Genomic DNA, 24,928 nt, shown 5'->3' with positions numbered 1-24,928 from the left:
TCCTGCAGCCCCCACCCAATTCTGGTTTTTTTTTTTTCTGACAATTGTCATGCAAGAAAGCTTACGAATTCTGGGTATTCATAATAAGAGATCCCATCTTTAACAAGAGATACGAAATCTACGTTTTACCTAATCAGGCCTCAGTTTGTTAGCTCCTCTTAAAGACAGTGCCCACATCAGTATTATTTGAAGTATAGTTGTGGCAGAATAGTCCTGCTGCTATCTTTTTGGTCTCTCTCAAACATCACATTGAGATTAATATTTTTTCAGAGTAATATGTGACTAATTTACATGTTGTATTTGACTTCTGTTTTCTCTTGTAAATTTTGATTTGACAGATTTAGGAGGTCCCAGTACACTCACCGTTCTTTAGAGTATGATGTTGTGCAAATGCACTTTGCCTAATACCTTTGAGGCTGGGAACTAAGGTTTGACTGCAAAATGGGGTAGCTTGCATCAAACGATGCATTCTGAGAACTGAACTACAAGATAATGATTTAGATTGGCAATGTTTTGCTGTTTGTGCATTTTCTTTACAGGTCAGTTGGCCTGGAATAAATAGGATGCTGCTAGGGAACGAGAAAATTTATGTAGCTGAAGTCATTGTTTTTCAGTGATTTCCTCACCTTATTTTGATCTTTGAGCATTTTTAGCATGACTTATTTTTTATTCAGCCATCTTCTGAATAAAACATTGAGAACTAATAGTTACCAAAGATAACTTTTTAATTCTGATTTCTTCTAAAAAAAAATTGATGTCAGTACAGATGTGAAATGCACTTATTGACTTGTGCCAAGTTTAATGCCACTAAGTTATGAAAATGTATGTCTAACAAATTTGATACATTTGTTTGAAATAAATTGCTGAATTAGGAAAAGCCTCCATGGATTTGAGATGATAAAGGACAAATTTAAAGTAGATGTTAGAAAATTATTCAGATTGTAATTCATGTAATGTATTAATTTCTATGTTGAGGCAGAAACTCAGTACTCATTTAAAAATGGGTTTGGTTCTCTTCATGGAATTTGGTTATTTCTGAATGAAGAATGCTGAATCAAATCTCCCTCCTTGTTGATTGTGTAATTACGCAAGATTTTGAATGAAGCAAATAAAACTGTGAACAAAATTTTTTGAATATTTCTACTTCAATTTGTAAGGTTCTTTTTGCTCGAAGTTTTGGATCCATTGTTTGCAATAAAGTTGGGAATTGATTAAAATAATGTACTACTGATGAATTGAGAGTTCAAAGAGGTGCTAACCAGAAACAGATATTTCAAAGTTCTGTGTTCTCCTTTGTTCTGTATATCTTTTCAAAACCAGTTATAGAGTGTAAAAACATTGTTTTGTTCTATAGGTGGGCTTTTCAAATCAGAGGCTTCATCAAGCTTATCCTCTGAGTAGCAAAAAATAACCAACTTGAATAATGACAGGTGACTAGTTCACTTTGTATTTGACAATCTTCTTTTGTAAGATTTGATTTGACATTTAATATTTTAAGAGGTCTCAAAACGTTCACCATCCTTCAGTTGTACTATTGTGCAAATGCACTTGATCCAATTTTTGTGACACTGGTTTAATTAATTTCATTTCCCCTTTGTTGGCCTTCAGAGTTAAAATTGATGCTGCAGCGTGTAGCTGAAAGTTTAAAAATAAGAAAGAAAGGTGACAAAAAGTAGCCTGATGCTACCAGAAATCTCTAGTACTGTATAGCTTTAGAATCTTGGTTATTTGTTCCACCTGCTTTGTTTGAGGCACAAATTCACTTGCAAGGTAGAAGAATTTTCTCTTTGCTTTTCTCAGGGCCGAGTGGAGTAAAAGTTGCATGCTTGATTTCAGTGGAATCTTTCCACCTGTAAATAGACAAATTTTTAATATTTTGTATCTCAAAAGCTCTTATGTTCCAATTTATAAAAAAACACATTCCAATTTATAAAAAAACACATTCCCAGTCATCATTGCACTTCCATTTTTCCAGCGGTATGGGAAACTCCCCAGTAATGTTTTTGTTTTCACATCCTGGGGAGGCCATTTGTCAATCTTCATGAAATGACCCAGGAACGTTACTTTGGCTTTTGTGAGTGAACTCTTTAACAGATTTATCACCCACTTCATGAAGTCTATTGAACAGTTACAATAGATGCTCCAAATGGCCCTTCCATGTGAGGCTAAAAGTCACCAGATCATCCATGTACACTGCGCAATTGTGTAATTATGGAATGACTTTAATAATTAATCTTTGAAATCTAGATGGTGCATTTGGCATGACTTTAAACCGGTGTAGTCTATTTGTTGTCACAAAACTTTCTTCACTCTTTCAGATAAAGATACCTGCTACTATCTTTTGAGTGTGTCTTACTTTGAAATCTAAGTTGCTTGTCCCACCTTCTCAGTACAGTCTTCCAAATGTAGAAGAGGATATAAATCTGCTTTTGTAACTGAATTGACTTTGCGGTAGTCCATACATAATTATTAGGTATCATCTGGTTTTGGCACTATTACGATAGATGAGCTCCATTTGCTGCAACTCCGTTTGATTATGTTGTCTAACAATTTATCCCAATTTTTGAGAACTTGCTCACTGTCAAATTGAATTTGAGCAATGTCCAATTTAGAATTATCTCCCCTTGGTTTTTCACCTGGTGTTATAACCTGAAACACTTTCTCCTTCTGCTTACCTTTCGTATCAAAATACCTTTTGAGCATATTCACATGACTGTGTGAGATGTCTTTCTATCTGACTTTCTTATAAAATAGTACACCATGCTCAATCTCCTTCACTTACCACTGTAAGTTACACTAACACTCCATGAACATTAATTTTTATCCCTTGTCTGCTACTGTTTCATCACATGCTATGCTCCGTTTTAATGCTGTTTTGCCAACTCCTCCACTCTTTTTAATCGTTCCCTAAAAGTTGACACAGTCCAAATATGTGGTCTCTGAATTCTGACTGACTAATTTCAGTGATTCTGTCACCTCATGCCCAAATATTTGTTCAAATAGACTGAGTTTAGTTGATTAATTAGGTGCATCCTTAATTCCAAAAAATGTAAATGGAATTCCTTTGCTTCAGTCCTCTACATTGTCTTGAATATAGGCCCTCAATGTGGTCTTTAAAGTTTAATGCTACTGCTCTAATGCTGCCTACAATTCTGGATTGTATGCAGTGGATTTGAATGGCTTTATTTCTAAGCTTCCCTGAATTTCATAACGTCCTTGAATAACTTTGTAAAATTTGATCCTTGATCCAACTGTATTTCTGTGGGTAGTCTATCAACAACAGTTGAGTAACCCCTCTACAATCCTTTTAGCCATGATACTGTGCAATGTACTGCCTCTGGAAATCTAGCAGACTCATCCATTATCATCAACAAATACTGATCTAGTTTTAGGTACAGATCCTATGCAATCAACTAAGACTCATGTAACAAGTTCCTCAAATGCAGGAATGAGTGTTAAGGGTGTTGTTTTATCACTACCTGAGGTTTTCCAATTACCTGAAATGTATAACATAGCCAGCAAAATACAACCACATCCTTCTGCAATGCAGGCCAATATGTGTTTTTGTACTTTAGCTTGAATTTTTCTTGCTCTCAAATTTCAACCTACTGGTAATTCATGTGCTACCTGCAGTGCTTCCTTCCCATAACCCGCTGGTAATAGAACTTAATGAATTTCTGGGAGAAAGTGAAGACTGCAGCTGCTGGAGATAAAAGTCGTTTGTGTACTGCAGGAAAAGCATAGCAGGTCAAGCAGCATCCGAGGAGTAGGAGAATCAATGTTTCGGTCAGGAGCTCTTCATCAGGAATGAAGCATGTGAGCCGAGGGAAACTAACGTCTGCCCAGTTTTCATCTGCCTGAAGATATGATGTTCTCTGTCCTCCTCAAGATATCACTTTTAAGATAACATTCTGGGCAACATATAGATTCTTGTTCTATGTATGCTTTTTCCTCTACTCTTAACTGGTGGATTTGGGGAAGGAGAAAAACACACGATTAACCTGTACTCAATGAAGACAGTGCAGGCAACTTGTTAGGCTAGTGCTGCTTGGTGTTACATAATAGCAGTGTGCAGCCAGTATTAACCACAATATTGATTCAAATTTTTAAATGGTGTACTGATGACCTTGGTGGGAGACGCAAGATTAATCAACAATTGCGTGATGAAAGCCAGTTGGAGCAGCTAACCATGGATGTCAGTTGTGGAATCAAACTCCAGGCAATTGAATATGTGGCTGTAAGAAGCTGGTTGATGTCATATAAATTATCAATGTCAATGAATTAAGCCATATCCTACCTATGATAGGTGGTGATTTGACCAATGCCCATTCACCTACCAACAATCTATTACAATTATGACTCTTATCTAGCATTCACTACAGTATCTCACCCTCTCACACTTTACATTGCTACAAACCTCTGACTGTCCGAGAACTTGTACACTGCTGTTCCACAATGGCAGCCAATCCAGCTAAGGTTCATGTCACAAAAATGAAAATAGTGCAAACTCTGGAAATCTGAAATTAAAATAAAAATTTAGTCGAAATGCGCAACAGTTTAGCACGCGTATAAAGAAACATAAGCTGTTTCTTTTCGATCATTATGAAATAAAACTTATCTGTAGAATTTTTTTAATTGATTGAGCATACTCTACTAGTACTTGGAGTCCTACAAGGCTCCTGAGCTGGAGCTCTTCTGCTCTGACTGCTTCTCCCCCTTTTTGTCTTTTTTTTCAATTTTTTTGCTTCTTGAGCTTGGATGGCCTCGCGAAGAGCAGATCTAGTGCAGACCTTGATCACGCCTTTACCTGCTTGCTAGGGCAAGCACAGGACCTGGCATCTGAATCAGAGGCCGCTGCAAACTGCGAAGGTGTCATTGGCAAGTAGGCCCAGTTGCAAAAGATGGTGCCTGAGGGTCATCAACTTTGTCATTGGGTCCAGTGGTGTTGGCAGAGGAGAATCAGTCCAGAGATGATACATGATACCTGAGGACTGGCGATTTCGTTGTTTAGGTCCAATGTAGATGGTGATGAGGTGGGGGAGGAGGGATGACAGAAGAGGTGTCATTGTTGGTGATGAGCTGCTTGAGGACTGATGAACACTTCAAGCTATTCCTTTATTCTTATTATTCCAAATGGTGCCGGGTCATTGCAGCTTTGATAAATCTTTTCACTATATTTTACTGTTTTTATCACTAAAATATGCAACAATAAATCATTTCATTCCTCAGTTTCCTTTGTCCTTCATAATGGTCATGATTTTGGTAGGTAATGTCCAAGGTGCCTTGGTGAATTTCCACAGTCTCTTGTAAAAGGTGTATGCTGCTGCTACTATGCAATGTTGGTGGGAGGGAGTGAATATTTATGGATGTGATGCTTTGCCTTGGATGGTGTCAAGCTTCTCAAATATTTTGGAGCTGGATCCAGCCAAGCAAGGAGTGAGTATTCCATCACAGTCTTGATTTGTTTTGTAGACGGAGATCAGGCTTTGGGGAATCGTCAGTTGAGTTATGTGTTGCAGTATTCCCAGCCACTGTCCTACTATTTTAGCCACAGTTTATATATGGCTTATTCAGTTGAGTTTCTAATTAAGTGTAGCCATCAGAATGTTGGTCATTATGGTAATACCACTGTCATTGTGGGATAGTTTGATTCTCTCACGTTGGAGATGATCATTGCATAGCCATTGTGTAGCATAAATGTTGTTTTCCACATGCCAGCCAAAGCCTGAGTATTGTGCAGGTCTTAGTGCATTTGAACATGAACTGCTTCTGTCTCTGAGGAATGGTAAATTGAGCTGAACATTGTACAGTGGCTTCCAAAGAAGGGTCATATTGAACACAACCTTGGCTGTGCTTTTCTCCACAGATGCCGCCTAATCTCCTGCCATTTCATTTTAATCCCAGTGAGCACTTGCCTCTCTTCAGGCTACGTGATGGCTTCCCAAGGGCCTGCTCTGATCCAGATAAAGTCTACTTAAGATTGTGGGATGACTCCAGAATGCTTTTCCAGTCACATTTTCAATCACTTGAGGGGCCATCTTACAATGCTGAGACAGACAGCCTCTCTCAAATTAAAATACTCAGACCCTCTCAATGGCCCCAGCAGTTCCTAAGCAGACTTTTTGAATAACAGTCCCAGACTTGGTGAATAATTGGGGACACTGGACACCAGGATTAAACTTACAGTATTTCACGAATATAATTTTTGCCAGTTTGAGCTGGCACACTCAATAAGCTGCTATTTAAAACAAAAGTATGCTGTAAATTAAGTCTTTTTAAGCCTTAAGCCTCAAGACTTAATTTACAGCAACCTTTGTTTTAACCAGCACCGTAAGAGCTGGCACTCTCAATGAACTGCCAAAAATTTTATCCCTGAAATACTGTACGTTGAGCATGTTCTTTGCGATCTCTGCAATATCTAAGTGGTCAGTTGAGTGTGCAAGTGAGAAGACTCTCTCTAGTAAGTTTTATTTCAGATAAAGTTGCATTATTATTTGTGAATTATGCTGTAAATAATAGTTTGCATCCTGCCTGCATCACAGTTCTATTAGTTTGGTGTAAGTTTCTTTTCTTTGATTATGGGGACCTCCTGATCAACCAGAATGATCATCAATCAGCATTCTCTTGCTCCCATAGGTGTTGGTTAGTCAGACATTTGCTGTATTAACAATATAGTTACTTTAGTGGGTGAGCTGTAATTAAATTAATGTCATTGACTTAAACCCAATAATCTTTATTTTCAGCCTCCTCTCATAGAAAAGAGTAAAGGAGTAAATGTCAAGAACAGGAAAAATAACAAAATTGGCTATGATGACTTGATCAGTCTTCACAATGCATTACTTTACAGATAAATTGATTAATTTTCTGAAGGCATTGATTGCTGCCAGTTCAAAAATAGTTAGTTTCTGTTTTGTGAACTTCCAATAGCTGATGATGGAAGATTAGGCAGGGAGCTTTCACATCTTCATGCTGTAGTATCAGCAACAAAACTCCTCAGTTCAAACTTTCTGGCTGCTTCCTCTGTTTGATCATGTTCTCTCTTAGACTGGTTGGAACTAATTACCAGGAACTTGTTAATGACCAAACATTTGCCATCTGGTTAAACATACTGTCATTCCAGAGTCAAAGAGTCTTATGGGTTCTTTGATCAAGATCTAAGTGGCAGTTAATTTTTCGGCTGGTACAGAACAAAACAGCTTGTCTGGTTTTTTTTGTGTTTTTAAAATACAAACTACTGATCATCGTCCAAAAGTCACCTTTCAACTCTCTGCTCACAGTTCATAGCTCTGAACCAAATATTGATTTAGATAAAATAAAATAATAAAAAATTCGAGCAGGTTCTAATAGCAGCCAGGTAGAGGGAGGAAACCTGCCATTCGAGCAGCTGCAGCAGTTCAGTGTCTCTAAATATTGAGCATATTACTGATTCTGTTCCTCTCACATGCTGGTTGCCACCATAATTGCATTTTCCTGGACATTTGAAGGGCTTTTGGGTGTGAATTCACCTTCTGTCCCCATGTATGTTAAGTCTTGGATCATCCATTCACCACTGACTCTTAAATCTAGTGAAAGATTTTCCCTATCTGATGTATTAAAATTTGATTAACATCCTTCTCAGAATGAATTAATTGGATTTTTGTAGTGTTCATTGTTTGCCTTGTGTGTTAATCCTTAAGCTCTTAAAATACCTTCTAAGACTACTTTGCTGCTTGTTCTTATAAGCTTGCCTCTTTGATCAAGGCTTTAGTCACATGCTATAATACCCAATTTGACTCTGTCTTTTAATTTGATTCTATGAAGTGCCTCGAGAGATCTTATTACATTAAAGATTGTAATATAAATTGGTGTTAGTGTTACTTGAAGTAGTGGAATTTAATTTACTAAAGCAGAGGATGTGTTCATGGTTTCTTGATGACCATCTCCATGAGTCCATTGTATGGAAGGATAATGCCTCTCGGGTCTGTGGTTTTAAAACCTCTTCTGATGTATTTCTTAATTCACAGAAGGGCAGAAATCAGTGTTCTCTACCGTTGATCTTTTGTATCCGAGAAAACTTTAAATCAAGTTTTTCTCTGAAGAGAATTCTTGGAACTGAATGGCTGTTTTTGATGTCTTGCAAATGAATTTAGAATAATTCCATATAAAATGTGCACCTTCAAGATTTAATGCATTCTGTGTGGATCCATCAGATTGATCTTGGGAGAAGATGATTTGTTGATACCAATGAACATTCTGGAGGTCTGAGTTATTCTGGGGCTAAAGTTATATGGCATGTTAACTTCACTGATGTAATGAAGATATATTACTTTGGTTGTTAAAAATACAAAAATATTGACTTTGTGCTAATTAACTTGGTGAATGGCACGAAATGTGATCACCACAAATAAGTGATACAGATAAGCTGCAGTTTTGTCTCGTGTGTTTTTGAACTGCTGCTCTTTTATGAACCAGCAATCAATTAAACAACTGTTTTTTTGGTCTCATGACTTTAAGTCGCTCTTGACATCAGCGTAAAGGATGTCAAAGTTAAAGCTCAAGCTGCTTTACAGTCAATGACTTTCAGCATAAAGCCATCCCCACCCCTCAAACATTTATCAATATGAGCTTAATCCATCTGAAATTTTGTTTTGGTCTGTGTTCATTTTATTTTTTTGATGTTAATATTTGACCAGATGGGTCACAAAATTACTTGTGTTGCAGGTAGATAGGATAGCGAAGAAGTGAATTGTCATCTGCAAAGAACAGTTTGGTGGGTCCGTGCACTGAAAGCATAAAATCTTGAAGTTGCACATTTTGTATGGAATTATTCTATTGAAGAGGGTGTTTGATATGCTTGCCTTTATCGGTCAGTGCATTGAGTATAAGAGTTGAGAGGTCATGTTGTGACTGGACAGGACAATGGTTAGGCCATTTTTGGAATACTGCGTTCAGTTCTGGTCTCTCTGCTATAGAAAGGATTGGGAAACTTGAAAGGGTTCAGAAAAGAATTCAAGGATGTTGTCAGGGTTGGGGGGTTTGGGTTATAGAGAGAGACTGAATAGGTGGGGCTACTTTGCCGAGAGGTTTATGAATCATGAGGGGCTAGGATAGGGTAAATAGACAAGATCTTTTTCCTGAGGTGAGGCAATCCAAAATTAGAGGACACCGGTTCAAGGTGAGAAGGGAAAGATTTAAAAGGGATCTAAGGGGCAACGTTTTCACACAGAGGATGGTGTATGTATGGAATGAGCTCCCAGAGGAAGTGGGAGTGCTTTAATTCCCTTGTGAATGATAATGCTGATCACCAGAGAAAGTTTTTCTTATTCGCTTATGGAACATGATGTTGCTGACTTGGCCAGCATTTATTGCCCACCCTCATCTCGAATTACCATCGAACTGAGTGACTTGCTTAGAGACAAAAAAAACTACAGATGTTAGAATCCAAAGTAGACAGACAGGAGGCTGTAAAAACACAGTAAGACAGGCAGCATCTGGAAGTGGTGAAATTGACGTTTCAAGTATAACCCTTCTTCTGGAATGGAGTTGGGGATGGGGAGATGCAGATAAAAGGGAACACGGGAGGGTTATGGGTAGGGACCGAATTGGAATACTGAAGTAACGATGGGTAAATACAGCTGGTGGGTATGACTCAGTTGGTCAATGGGAGGAATGAATCCAGTTGGTAGCTGTAAGGAAGGGTTGATCAGAAGAATGGAAGTGAGGAGACAGGGCTGGAAAGGGAGTTGGAGGATGAGTGGGAAGGTTATTTGAAATTGGAGAACTGTGTTGATTCCTCCAGGCTGCCCAGGCAAAAGACAAGGTGGTGTTTCTCGAATTTGCGGTCAGATTCACTGTGGCAATGGAAGAGGCCGATGATGAACATGTTGGAAAGGGAATGGAAAGGGGAATTGACATGAGCAGTGACCAGGAGGTCAGGTTGGCCCATAGGGGCCCAGCTATGATGCTCAGCAAAACAATCCCTTAGTTTACTTGGACTTGCTGGGCCATTTCAAGGAGTAGTTGGAAGTTGATCACATTGCTATGGACCTAGCATAGCATGGAAGCCTGTTCGAGCAAGGGTGACAAGATTCCCTTCACAAAAGAACATTTGTGAACCAGATGGACATTTATAATATGGTCACCATTAGTTCTTAATTCCTGATTTCTGTTGATTTCAGATTTCACCACCTGCCATAATGGGATTTGAACTCATGTCTGGGACTCTAGTCCAATGACATTACCGTTATGAAGGTGTAGAGGTGTACTGTATTTTTAAAAGAGTTGAAGGACTCGCAAGCACACAGAGTACTGGAAAATGAAAGTTTAAAATGTAACTTGTGGTTGAACAGCTAGCAGTAGCTCGATTTGTTATGGACAAAAACAAATTCAAATTTGGCCAACCAGTTGAAATTAGACCCCACGATACCAAATTCCAATCAAGCTTGAATTTGGTTTTAATATTGTCAAAATATTAATGAAATGCTCTGATGTTTTGGGGTATAAATGTCAGAGAGCAGCAAAGAGAACTGCCAAAAGATCAACAGATGTGGGCTGCTGGTAAGACCTCTCTGAGAGGTACCTTCTAAAGAGGGACTTTGCATTAAAAAAACATTGATACCAACCTGGAGAGAGAATCTACAGAGGAAGATACAAAGAGAAAAATTTGGCGGGTTTTGAATTTTGAATTTTTTGTAAATTTTAATTGGGGTTTTATCGAACCAGTATTGTAGAGGGGAAGGTAAAAGATAGGCTGAGAGAAAGGAGTTGTAAATAGTTGTTAGTTAATTATTCTTTGTTAGATTGAAGAATAAAGTTATTAAATGTTTTGTACTTTACTTTAAATAGTGACTTTGGGATAGTTCTTTGCCTCTCGAATTTTCACAGATTAAAGCATGGGATGAATCTTTTCTGAGATGCTGGCTTAAATTGGCAGAAGGTTGTACCTTGTGTCATAACATTACCATTACATCACTACATGCCTATTGCTGAACCACTGTGGAGGCAAAGACATTTCTATAAATAGGTTATTGTAATCTTCATTCTAACTTCTGAGGTTTTTTCAAACTTTAAAATGCAATTCTTGATTTGTACTAAATCCGATGTTTTTTTTTCAGATACTTTGTATGGCAAGTTTATTTTTGTGTCAGATTGTTCAGGATTTTGTTATTACTAATTAAACTGACAGCAAGTATTAGTATTTGTGCATGCAAAGGTAAACGTAGGTATCTGTAAATTGCTAGCAGTGGCACCTTGCTGTTCAACGTGCCATGTTCTTGCAGTATTTAGCAATGGAAATATGCTGAAATAACTTGAATTTTGTGAGTTTACTGCATTTGTCCACCATGCTCCCTCTAAAGATGGGTTTAAAATATTAGAGTGATGCATTCAAAAATGTAGTTTGTGATGGTAAAATAAGTGACACTGTAAATTAAATTTATCGAGATATAGAATATTATTGCCTTGCAATGTTGTCACCTTGGTTATTTAGTTACAAAAGCCCATCTTTTAATGTCTCTCCCTTAATCTAATATGATCTAGTCTTTATTTAGCTTACATTCAAATCACTGTACAGGAAGTTACAATTCCTGTGTGTTGTTTAAATTCATGCTTGCCAATCTGGTCTCTGTGAGGATTCTTCAATCTACCTTGGTCCAAGAACCTCCAAGCAGCTTGACCTGTTCATTGATTTCACAGACCCTTATGAAGAGTGCCACATGGGATCAGTGGTCTGAAAGTTGAAAAAAAAGTCTCTGACCAGCCTGTGAAATATCATTGGGCAACTGTCTGTATAAGGTAAAGGGTGAAAGCTGTTCCTTTGATTCTTACCCAAATCCAGAACTGAGTTCAGTTCCTATTGATAATTATCGCAAACTGTGCTCACTAAATACTATATGAAGCAACATCATATCAAACATGTAGAAAAAGATTGCTAATCCTGTTAGAGGCAGTAATTTACAACAGTATTAAACAATTCTTAGCAAAGCTGGGCATCACTTAAAGCAGTTGGGCTGTGGCTTGTTTCTGTTGCCTAATAATGAGATTAATTGACTTTGCAGAAAATGTGTTTTATGTGCTACATAAGGAATTGTTCACTTCTCCTGAATGGACAGAACTTTACAGGTAGTTAGTCTCTTAAAGTTTACGTTTTTTAACAGTTTTTTTTTATTTGATCAATCCCAAGGCCAACCATGTTGTTCACACAGTGCAAGACATATTTTTGTTCAAACAGGTGCTGTGTGAGTACATGTTCATTAGGTCTGTGGAGAAAGTGGCCCTGTGTATTTAGATGTTTGGCTTCCAGGACGTGCAAGTGCACCACATTGGGATTGGCAAACAGTCTTAAACTGGTTGTCTGTGTAATTCTTAGTACACCCTGGACAACATTTGGTAAATAATCCTATCACAATATCATATCCAGTATTGAAAATTGGTTTAAGTTTTGCAAGGAGAAGTTAGTTGGACATGGTCAGTCCCTTGCTGTTGCGAACAGCCAAAGGAATATGCTGTTTTTGATACGATCCGTCAGTCTTTGGAATTTATAGCGAGTGTCACACCAGTACTGAAATTCCTATACTGCATGACTCATTAATTGGGTTTTTTGGCTTGAAAGCCACCACTAGTCGAAGTCACCACTCGTGTTCTTGCTGCATAGTACAAGTGTTAAACAATTAATTTCACCTGTTGCTTAAACTTTACACAACCAAAAGTAATGGCTCCCAGGCCCATTAATGAATTTGTGCAACAAATAGTGAAAATTGATCTGATCTGATGCCATTATTCATTCGGCACTTGTATATACTGGAAGTCACATATTAATGCATAGGGCTAGTTCTTTGGAGGTAGAAAAAACTTGGATACACTTTGCCTGTTTCAACTTAAGAACACATCTGAAATCCATACTTGGTTCATTTCTCAGCACAGTGCCTTGACCAAGCAAAGTCAACCTGCTTGATTTAAAATTTAAACCAAGCTTGCTAGTTACCTGTCAGTCATCAGCTAACTGCTGCATTTTCCAAGGCAGCACCTCTACCAATCAGAATTCACTTCGCATCCAGTTGGCTCGCTCCTCTCATACATATTGTTTTGCCTTTTCATTGGTATTTCTTGTGAATTCTTCTGGTGAAAAACTTCATGGAATCAAATTCTCTTTTTCTTTAGCTGCATATATTTTGTTTTGCCAAAAGATCAGACTAGATTAAGTTTACAATGAAATGTACATTGAGGATGTACAGAATTTCAAACTTCCATTTGCAGTTATTGAAATGTATAAGTTATTCACTTAGAGGGGAGATGAACCATAAGGTACAAACTCTCATTGAGGTGGTGAAAATCCTGATAGATGTGACTTGATTTCTCTCCAAATACTTTGAAGTGTCTTTCAGTGGAAAGTTCTTTACCAGAATCTGATTTATAGCAGAAAGTAGCAGCTTATTTTTAGAATATAAAAAGTCACTTGCTGCTGAAATAGATTCTGGAATTGTGAAATTTGTGGTGCATGGGTCCCTGCAACGATTTCTTTTGCAATCTTCCATTTGATTCTAAAACTGACAATGTGTATTCTTCTGGAGGTTTTCTGCAAATTCTTTGTGTCATGTTTCCTTCATAAATATGTAATGAAAAGCACATTTGCACAACGATTTTTGTAATACTTTGTGGTTCAAATCTTTAGATAATTGTGTTGAATGGAATGAAAGATTTTCCATTGTAGTCATTAAAATTGTACACAGGTAAACCTTGGGTTTGCTTTTTTTACCTTCATGGGATGTGGGTATCACTGGCTGGGCCATATAGTCTGAAGTAAATTGAGTTCTGCGTGTTTATTTGTCAAGTATTTGTTTATTGAATGTCTGCTTTCATTAAATATAGTTCCAAATCGTGTCTTCTATTTAACAAATTGGTTATCTTTTGTGGAATCCAAGTGCTGTTTGTGCTTGATTTTTTTTTAGGACTGCGGTGTCATATTCAACTTGTTTTGGAGAAACATTGAGCACTAATCTTCATTTGTATGTGCAAATAAAATGTTAGCTATAATATTTTTATCCCAGTGTTCTTACCTCCTGTCAAAAAGATAAGTTGTATTGAGCGGAGCACAAGTTAGAGAGTATTATGTAACATAACTGTTCATTGTTCTCGTGGAGAGCAGATGATGCTTAAATAGTGGTGCTAATAGCGTTTCGCAGAATTGGAGAAATCAAAGAAAACTTTTGTGATGCCGTGTGACTGAAAAGCGCAAACATCTCGCTGAGTCAGAGTTATACAGCACAAACAGACCCTTCAGTTCGACTCGCCCATGCTGATATCCATAGATATCCTCAATTCATCTTGCTAGCATTTGGTCCATATGCCTGTAAATCCTTCCAATGTAAAAACCGATCGCGATGCCTTTTACATATTGCAGTTGAACCAAAACTGTTCAAAAGCTTAGGTCCAAGTTTGAGTATATGGTTCGATGGATTGAGAGTAGAGAGTTATTATGAAAATGATCAGATATTTTCACATTAAGGAGAAGTACAGCTTATGCTATTACTGTTCATTCCTGATCATCTGTGTTCTTTCAGATTGCACAATCCTATTTAAAACTGTTTGGAAGCAAAGTTGTTTGGAAACAAGTTTTTTTTTTAGAAGTGCTCAAATGCCATAGTGACCACATGTCCTAAATAAATATACTGCAAAGTTATGCACCAATGATAACTGTTTGAAAATGTGCTGAAATGATTTCCTTATGAAATAATTGTGATTATTGGGGCAAAACAACTGAGAAAGTTCAGATGCAAGTGACTGTCAATTTTGAAAATTCCAGAATCCCTTCAATGTTTTGGACCAATTCAAAGAAATCTCTACCTATTCATTAACATTGCCACTGGGCAGGTAGAAATCAAAATGAGAGATTCCTTCATTTGCACCTATTCCAAGTAGTCTAGTGCTTAGATTTTTAGGAGTATTCTAACTTTATTGTGATGTTAAGAACTTCTTTGTGTTTTTCAGTTCCTTGCAATGCATCCCACACAGTCATGATGCCACATAAAGCCATTTGACCTATCAAGTCTATACCAGTAATCTGTAGAGCGTTAAATCAGTATCGTCCTCATGTTGTGTCACTAGCCTTGCAGTTCATTTTGCCATTAGTACTCATCGTGTTTCCTTTTAAAATTGTCCATGTCTGCTCCCATACTGGAATAAAGTTCATGAGCACTCAATGCTGTGTCTGGTACATTGCTCAAGTGACCCCATGAGTCCAGTCATTGCATGTGAGTAGCTTCCAGTCACTAGCTTGTGTACTGGACAGTTGAAGAGTCAAAGAGGAACTGTGTGCTTTCTTGCAGGGAGAATCTAATCGTGCTTAGTAAACAAAAAAAAACCTGATTGATATAAGTTTTCAGGAATGCGTACCAGACTGGAGGGGTTTAAGAAGCAGAGAGTGGGCAGATAAATGTGGGACAAAATGACTTCCTTTCATATATTTCAATGATAAATCACCTCCTCTGTCTATAGTAGGGGTGCATCAGTATGCTATTTTGTAAAAAAAAACTGCTCTGAAGAAGCTCCAAAAGTGAAGAACCTGTCAACAAATACATTACTTTCTTATTTATAGTAACTCTCTGAACTTGCGTCTTGCATGACTCTTTGAAACGAGCAACTGGCTTTAGTTTTCTGTTAAGAATTCAAAAATCCAGGTACTTAATCAAAGACACATTAGGTATAAAAGAGACCTATGGGGCAACCTTTTCACAGAGGGTGGTATACACAGGCAGCTTGGTCATATGAGCGGTTACTGGAAACCAAGTACATTACCAGAAATCCGATTATAGAAAATACTAGTTCTAAAATGGGGAATTATCCCAACACTGAGTATAGGCTTTTCCTCCAAAGGTCCATGGACCATCACAAGACTTAATATTATTCCTCACTAGAGAATGTATTTTGCATTCATCAAGGGCTTGATAGCATAGCCAAGAATGTCATTTTTGTTCCATATAAAGAAGAACAATCAACAATGTAATTTTTTATAGTAATGTTTAATATTTTCACTGTGATTTTAAAGGTACGGATTGAAGACAAATGACCAGATCCTAGCTGATGACAAGCACAAAGAACTGTAAGTTTATTTTAATTGAGTAAATAAATGTGCAGTCTGAATTTTGTCACTGAGCAATGAGTTCCCTCCAGTTTTGAAGCATCTTGTTATGCTCTTGGATATGATCCAAATTATATTGAATGGTTAAGTTACAGAACTTGGACTTAATGTTTGTTGTTCAGAAGGAAGATCAAAGAATCCCTATATGGCAGAAAAAGACCATAAAGCTCATTGAGTCTGCGCGGACCCTCCAAAGAGCATCCTGCCCAGACCCAGCCAACCGACATATTCCCGTAACCTGACATTCACCATGGCTAATACAACTAATCTACATATCCCTGGACACTAAGACAAATTATCACAGGGTAGTCCACCTAACCTGCACACCTTTGGATCGTGGGAGGATACTGGAATACCCAATGGCAATCCACTCAGACACGGACAATGTGCAGAGTCCTCACAGGCAGTCGGCCAGGGCTGAAATTAACCCAGGTCCCTGATGTTGTGAGGCAGCAATGCAAACCACTGAGCCACCATGGAGCCCATATGTTAGGGTAAAGATATACTACGTAAGTGGCAATAATCATAATCTGTTGCAGTAAGAACAATCGAAATGTGTTAATTTTGCATGCTGTCTCAAAATTGTGTGTGCCCACACAAAATAATTTGAGAAATATAAGCAGGTGGTACACTTTACCCATAACAGTGGCTGATTATAAATCCATTGTCTGCCCAATACCCATATCACTTGACCAGAAGTTTACAAATTCAGTCTTGAATACATTCAATCATTGAACGTCTTGGACTCTGTGTCGAGAATTCCAAAGACACTCAACCCTCTGAGTGAAGAAATTTCTCCATTCGAAACCTCTACATCACTGACTCGTTACTTTGAGATTGTTGTCCCTGATTCCAAGCTCTGTGGCAGAAGGATATATTGTTTTGCAGTATATGTTCTCCTGGACCTCTCAGCCTTTTGTTGTATTTATGTTAAAACTGTTTAAAATAGTTTTGATGGCAATGCTCATAATGAACATTGTTAACAATGACTTGGAGCCAGAATATATTCTCTGGTACTGTTTTTAAATATAATGCATTTTGGAGAAATTAATGTTGATCAGAAAAACTCGCTTTCTGATGAAAGGTTAAAAAGAGAGAAGAACTGTATGGATTGGCTCCTCATTTTCAGCAAACTGAGGTAGACTGCATTTTGTGGAGTCATTGCTCCGATGGTCATCCATGATCAGAGAACATTTACTTTGAATTTTGTGTTTTCAAGAGTTGCCAATGAGAACATTGATCAATATTTATCAGAGCTAAAGGCTTGTTTTGTTGTTAACCTTTGAGTAGTTACATTCAAAGTGAATCATTTACGAAATTGTGGTTTTGAGAATGTACTGAAACAAATTTTGCCGATGTGCTTAAAGAAACATTCGAAATAAAACAATCTTCATAAACTGATACAGCTAACCTTTTTCGACCTGTCACAGCTTGTACACACAGATTAAAAGCACATTGATGAGTAGCCTTGAAAATGTAATTCTTTGTGGTGTATTTCGATGTTTCTAAGAAGAGAAATTCTTAATTTTGCATCAGAACATCAAGTTCCGAAAGAGGAAAAGTAATTTGTTTCATCAAAACTGTCCCATCCAGAGTCCATATTAGGGAAACAAAAATCTGTTTGTTGAGGATAAATTCCTTCCAACATACTTGAGATGCCTCATGAAATACTTTGTATTTTGTTAGCTGAATTAAGTTGTGCAGTACAATATTTATTTTCAAAGCTTTTATCCAACTTTTAACAGGTAAAGAATTTGCCGCCTCCCTGATTTTTTTTTTGGTGATTCTGTAAGTGCTTTAACAAGGCACTTGTTGAATATCCTCATTAATTGTTTTTCATTTTCTACTTCTATATTATTGTGCTTCAGGTGTTCAGGTTTGTGCGATACTTCTCATTTGAATTGTAGAATACATCACTTTTTAGACTTAGTTGAAATTCTGTCTTTGTTCCCTCCTTTTGATTCCCCATCATTCTCAAACATCTTTCTTATTTTATTCTGTTCTCTCATGTCACTTTATTCATGCTGCCAGTTGCATGTTCTCTCCAAAATTGTCCTAACTGTTTCTAATTTCTGATTTTAACTATGGCATCTTGAAACTTGAATTAGTCTTAACTGTTTATGGTATAATCTTACTGCTACATTTTGACCACTTTTATAAAAATATAATCTGATGAACAAATAAAATTGTGCTATTTCAGTCTGGCAACCTTGCTTTCATATCAACTTTCTTTACTTCAAACTGTAACTTCAGATGAGTATTAAGTCATCTACTATGGTATTTTGTTCCAAGCAGGCAAATATTTGGGAATTCCATTCCTTTCTTGACTGATCTTTTGTCGTCAAAATCAATGTTTTAAAACTTTGTAGAAGAGTGATTTTGTTTCATTTTCTTCAATCTGCTTTGTCTATCAACTTGATCTGTCATATTCCATCCACAGTGAGGGGTGTTTATATTACTATTCTACCAAGATCAGACATCTAGGTGAAAAGAGATTCTAATCGTATTGCTGTACAAGTGTTATTTGCCATAGTTCCCTCATATGAGCAACAGTGACAGTGAAGTCCTTAATTGTTTCCACAATGTATTGCGATATCCAGAGTGTTTGAAAGATGTAGGAACAGGAGTTCTTCCAGCCCCTCAACTCTGTTGTGCTATTAAATGAGATCACGGCTGGTCTATGGCCTAACTACATATACTTTTCTTTATCCCATATCCCTTGATACCTTTGCTGAAGAAAAATGTATCTCTTGGACTGAAAATTAACAACTGATCCATCATCCACTGCTGTTTGTGGAAGAGTGTTCCAAACATCTCCCACCCTTTGTGTGGATGCTGCCCTTTTATTCATTTTCCAAGTAATTGGTCTCATTTTACTTTTGTGTACAGAATGCAATTCCGTCATCCATTTTTCTGTTTTATTTATTCGGCCCTCCTTAAAAGTAATTCAACTTAGCAATTTGCAACAAGGTTGGTGCCGTTTACTCTGACTTTCTTGTGACATGATTGCTTCTAATTTCCTCAGTTGACTTCTGATATATGAACGTTGCAACACATTTTATCTCCTTATATTTAATACTGTGTTAGACAGAAGGAAAAGTAATATGTCTTTTAAATCTCAAACTTTGTTTATAACTAGGTGACATGACTTTTTCCCTTTTTATTGCTTCTCTTAAGATCACAGCTGATGGCTCAATGGACAAGGCAAATCCCAGAATCGAGTCTGGATTGATAGATTTCTTTTCATTTAGTTAGTCACCGTGGTTGTCAGTTAGTGAAATATATTCACAAAGGCTACAGATTTTCTTGAACGACAGAACAGAATTGTCTTGCACAAACTTCAATAATAAAGACAACTTTAATGATCTTAAAACACAATAAAACAAAGTCTCAACCTGTTTCCTGAACCTATCCCTTTTAGAGATTCAACTCCAAAATAAATTACACCCCTGTGTCAATCTTTAACTTGTACTTAACTGCAGAGCCATTTGAATTCTCTGAATCCTTTCCAAGTCTGCGAAGTTGAATTTTTTTTATAAATCTGAGAACAGTTGTAACTTCTAATAACATGGAGATTTCTAACCCCACATTTGTGGTTTGGAAATTTTAACAACTAAATTTTATGCTGAAAGGAGGTTTCCACTTCCCTGTTAAATAATGTAACATAAGTCCTGACCATTCTTTGCAAAAACAGAAGCTTTTCCTCATGTCATCTTTGGCTTTTTTCAAGATTATTTGAAACTTGAATCCCTTTGGTTTGTGACTGTTTAGCTATTGGTAGCAGTTTTGCTTCATTGCCTCTATTTAAAACATTCAAGATTTAAAAAAAATACAATTTGATCAAATTTCTTCTTACATTTCTGATCTGAGGGGAACAACCCCCAGATTCTTCAATCTTCGTGTATTTCATCCTTCTGGAACTATTCCAGTAAACTTCCTCTTGGTGAAGGTCAGTGATCTTCTGTTGTTCATTGAACAACAAATAGGAGGTTAACTAAACTTGGTGCCTTTTGAGCTTAACTTTGAAAAAAATCTTGCTCATCCTGGATTTTTGTGAGTTGTAAACAAAGCTAATGGCCTTACATGTTTACCCTACCTTTTTAAAAAAAATTAACAGTACAAACATCTTTCTGTTAACACTAAGGGCGGGGGTAGAGTCTGCAGTATCCTGCTCTCTGACAAATACTGGATTTAGTCACTGTTCTAGAAAGACTCTAACTTTTTAATAAAACAAAAACCACAGAGTAGTCATCATCCATTTGCTTCTGTTTTGAGCTACACTTCCAAAAAGTGGTAATTGTCCACCTTTCATTACATTTGTGCATGCTGTCTGTATACTTGTTTGATCTAGCTTTATCTTCTCTCCTTGGTCTTCTAATTCAATTGAATTGCTAATCTACCTTCTCACTGGTGGTAGTTCGATGACTTGGCTGGATGGCTAGATTGTGATCCAGATTGTTGTCAATTAACAATATTGTTTGGTCTCTGTCACCTGTGGTGGGTTATGAGGACTTGTCTCACTCTTGCAGAGTTTTAACCTAGCCTATACAGCACAGAAAAAAGCCCTTTGACACATTGAGTCTGCTGCTGTTCAAAAATAGCATCTAATTATTCTAATCTCTTTGTCCAACATTTGGCACATAGCCTGGGACAAGTGTACATCTAAATACTATTTAAATATTATGAGTGCTTCTGCCTGGTCCATTCTTAGAGGCAGTGAGTTCCAGATTCTCACTGCCCATTGGGTGAAAATTTTTTTTCCTCAAATCCCTTCTAACCTTCTAAACTTCCTGCCCCTTATCTCAAATCTATTCACATTAATCCATTCACCAAGGGGGGAAATACTTGTAGATCATAGAATCCCTACAGTGCTGAAGCAGACCAGTTGGCCTATCAAATCAACACTGACCCTCCAAAGAGCAAACCGCCCCGTCCCACCCACCTGCTCTATCCCTGTAATGCCACATTTCCAATGGCTAATGTACCTAATCTGCATATCTCTGGAGATCATGGGGCAATTTACCCTTGGCAATCCACTTAACCTGCATATCTTTGGGCTGTAGGAGGAAACCAAAGCACTGGAAAGGGACCCATGCAGCCATGGGGAAAATGTGCAAACTCCACACAGTCACCCACCCAAGGGTAGAATTGAACTCAGGTTCCTGGAGCTGTGAGGCAGCAGTGCTAACCTCTATGCCACTATGCTGCGCTCAAATTTATGGGGGAATGTTTATGGCAAGTTCTCTGGAATGGTTGCAGAGAGATTAAATTTACAACAATTGAAGAATTTAGGGTTATTCTCCGAAGAACAAACCGGACATTTGTGTTTAAATACAGTAAATAAAGCAAAAATGGCTGAATAGTGTCTAACCAGAGGGGATACATTTCAAGTGATAGGCAGAAAAAATCCCAAAGATGATGTGAGGCAAAACTTTTCTTGTGGTTGGGTTTACACTACATAATTTAAGAGGGAGGTGGAAATCAATTCCATGGTAGTCTTCAGAATTGATAAAGACTGGCAGAAAAAAACTGCAGATACTAGTGAAATAGCAAGGCTGTGAATTAATGCTTGAAAGGTGCCATCCTCAGCTTTATACTGTTTCATTGCTGTATAGTTTGATTTTGGGGGTGCACTTTTGCTTCAACTCTATAGAATGCGCAATCCATCATAACATATGCATTGTTAAATGCTGGGGCCCTGCTTAACTGTTTTGTTTTGCCATCAGTTATGTAACATTGTTTATATTTGATTGTCAAAGCATAGCCATAATTTTAACTTGGCGTTCCCAAAATCTTTGTGCTGTGAACTTCTGGATTGTACATAGGTACTGCTTGCTTAATTGTTTTAATCTATTGAAAATAAGTTTACAACCATTGGTACTGGTTATCATCTAATTCTGGAGTCTGCTGTGTTTCTGAATTGTCTCTACTTGATTGCTGATCACTTACTGTTCATTGCCACTAACTCTACTGATCCCTTGCAACTTCTCCATCATTCTTCACTCAATTAGGTTGGACCAGCTCTTTAAGCTCCTTGTGCTATTTGCTCCCATATGTGGGTGCTTCTCTGTTCTCAACAATTGTTCATTGAAAGCTGTCTATTAGCTCTAATATATCATCAATTTCATTTTCACCCTGATCAACAGACCTCATTGCTATTGGTGTCAGGTTTCAAATTCACCATTTCTCGGCTAATAAAATGGACCTGCCAATGAAAATATTAAATCATCTGAATGCACTAGTCAGTTTAATGCTTCTCCTTTGTCTCTCTATTCCACGAGATGACCTTTAATGGTGCATCTCTTAAATATGTCTTTAAGAAACCTTACTAAATCTGGTCAATGGTTCATGGACTCCACAAGTACAAGCCATCCTGTCAACTTCTTTTCATCAAAGGACCTTAGGCCAATTTTTAAACTTTAGCCTTCTCGCTATCCTTTTGTTTTTGACCATAATGTGTGTATCCTGTTTCGGCATGCGATTGTAATCTGATTTCTGTTATTTGGCTGCTTTCTTCTGTTTGCATAAGTAGCAATGATGCATCAGGCATCATGTGTATGGGGAAGCATGGTAGACCAATCTTTTTCTGACCTATGATGTTCAAATATTTTGCTGTGGTGTCAAGAAGCTCAAATGTACACAAATATGTTTTCTGTCTATATTAATGTTATCCTGGGATTATTATAACACTTGAACAACACTAAAACTAGATGAGCTTCGTCAGAGAACAAACTATCTCTGACATCAAGATTTTTCTGTATTGGCAGATCCTTGAGCTGGGTTGACGACAGTAACGTTGAGCAAGACTGTTATTGATTCTAAATCATAGAGTAAATATTTGGAAACACTAGACCAATCCTTCAGGTCACTTGGTGACTGTAATCTCTACCTAAATCTGTTGAACCAAATGGGACCATGTAAACTATCGTGTTGCAATTTGGTCTTCAATCCATATGCAGTTATTTCAGGACAGCAGAGAAACTAAAGTTTAAATACCTGACCTGATTCAAATCTGCTTTGGTAGTGTAACCTTCACAGGCTCAACTTTGATTGATGTTGTTCAAGTCAACACACACATTTCCCAATGTATTTTTCCTCCAGAGATTATTTATCAATTCTTTGGAATTATTTATCAGATGTGAAATGAACAAACATTGGAGCAGTTGGCAGCTGGCTAGGGTATTGTTTAACATTGGTGAAATACGAGTGTCTGTGCAACTCACCATGGATGGTGCATTCAATTATTTTTATATTTTGATATATGCGAACTTACCTGTTTTGGACAATGTTGACTGTCCCATGCTGATCACTTGTCTTTTTAAATGAGTTCCTTTCATTTTCATGCAATAAGCTTTTGAGTGCTCAAGTCTAATTGCTAAAGTTAGATGCTGAATCTTTGAACTGCACTGTTTTCTCTTTGTAGTTTTTGGATGTGTGACACTTCTGTGCTGTTGAAAATGATAACCTGCTGAAATAACAGCATGTTGAGTCTGAAGCAATTTGTTATGTTTATTAAGGAAACATTTATTGGATAATTGGGATTTAAAAGGATGGACGGAAAATCGTGAATGGTTGGAGTTCTCTCAATTGATTTTGGTTTTTGATTTTGTTACTGTCACATGTACCAAGGTACAGTGCTAAATGTTGTCTTGCATGCCTTATAGATAGATTGCACTACAGTATACAGATGTATCAGAGTAACAGAACAGAGTGCAGGCTACAGTCTTGTAGCTGCTGAGAAGGTGCAGAGAGAGATCAACAAACTGAAGGCTTATGTAAGTCTCGTGGCTGGTGTAACAGTTCGTCACAGGAACCTAAAATGTACCACTATACATTGGTACAATTGGTGGACTGAAGCATTGCACATCTTATTTTTTATCTTTAATAAGACAGTTACTTAAACTCAAGTTGTTCAGTTTGTTGCAGTGTTGCAGTGGCACATTGCTGACAGCAAGGAAGTTGTGTACACTAGTAATCTGCTTTTCAAGGCACATACATAAATATAATAAAAGTTGTACTTTTGCCCCCTACTGTGCAATACCGTATATACTCATGCATAGGTCAACTCATGTATAAGTCAACCCTTATATTTTTGGCCAAAAAATCTTGTATTTTCTATACATCTCATGTCGAAGTCGACCCGACTATACATCATTATAAATCTCTTACAAAGGAAACTACATGTTCCCATTAACTTATATTGCTCAAATTCCATAGATTGTTTTCAGAAAATATCTGCTTGAAGAAAATAAGTCAATGTTCCCATTAACCCACTTAAATGAAATCACATTAATTCATTCATACCGTTAACTCTACTCATCACTCTTTGTTCCCTACCGGTATATCACATCTCTGTTCATTTATTCGTAGCTCTACTTACTGCACTTGGTTTATTACAGCATGTTTTAATTCACCCATTCATTCAGACCAGTACTAAGTCTATCAGTACTTATTGCACTTTGTTCACTATACATCCAAAAGTTAATATTGTTAAAAAGTTAATTGTTTTAATTGTACCATTATATCTGAATCAGTGAGATATATTAGCTTCATACTGTATACCTTTAATTCTTTGACATTTCATTATGCTGCTTTGTTCAGTTCCAAAACAATATGAGGGATATGATTAAATCTATTCATGTCGAGGACTTTACAGAATACATTGTTCCTCTTTTAAAATCCAATTTTGTATTCGTGTTCTAAGTTAATTTGTACAAATAGTGTGGATGTGCAGTTAAAGTTTCATTTCTTTAGTTTGAGCACAGTTTATTGAGTGAGCTGCTGTGTAACAGGGCCTCCTCCTCCCTCCACCCC

At 37.2% G+C, this 24,928-nt stretch overlaps 1 protein-coding gene across 7 annotated transcripts in view; it reads left to right on the top strand.

The window, feature by feature from the left end:
• The window catches only part of LOC122541855 (adenosine kinase-like), a 265,612-nt gene that overhangs the window by 39,447 nt on the left and 201,237 nt on the right, over positions 1 to 24,928 (top strand). For 4 of the 7 annotated variants that reach the window (XM_043678923.1, XM_043678924.1, XM_043678925.1 and 1 more), the window contains one exon: positions 16,022 to 16,075. The exons of the other annotated variants lie outside the window; for them this stretch is intronic. In XM_043678923.1, the coding sequence (XP_043534858.1) occupies positions 16,022 to 16,075 (54 nt within the window). The remainder of the gene's footprint in view (positions 1 to 16,021; positions 16,076 to 24,928) is intronic. 7 annotated transcript variants of the gene reach the window in all.

Source organism: Chiloscyllium plagiosum, chromosome 38 (genome assembly GCF_004010195.1).
Source record: "Chiloscyllium plagiosum isolate BGI_BamShark_2017 chromosome 38, ASM401019v2, whole genome shotgun sequence".
NCBI classification, from domain to species: Eukaryota; Metazoa; Chordata; class Chondrichthyes; order Orectolobiformes; family Hemiscylliidae; genus Chiloscyllium; species Chiloscyllium plagiosum.
The sequence above is the reverse complement of the archived record's forward strand: the minus strand, read 5'-3'. Positions and strand labels throughout refer to the sequence as shown.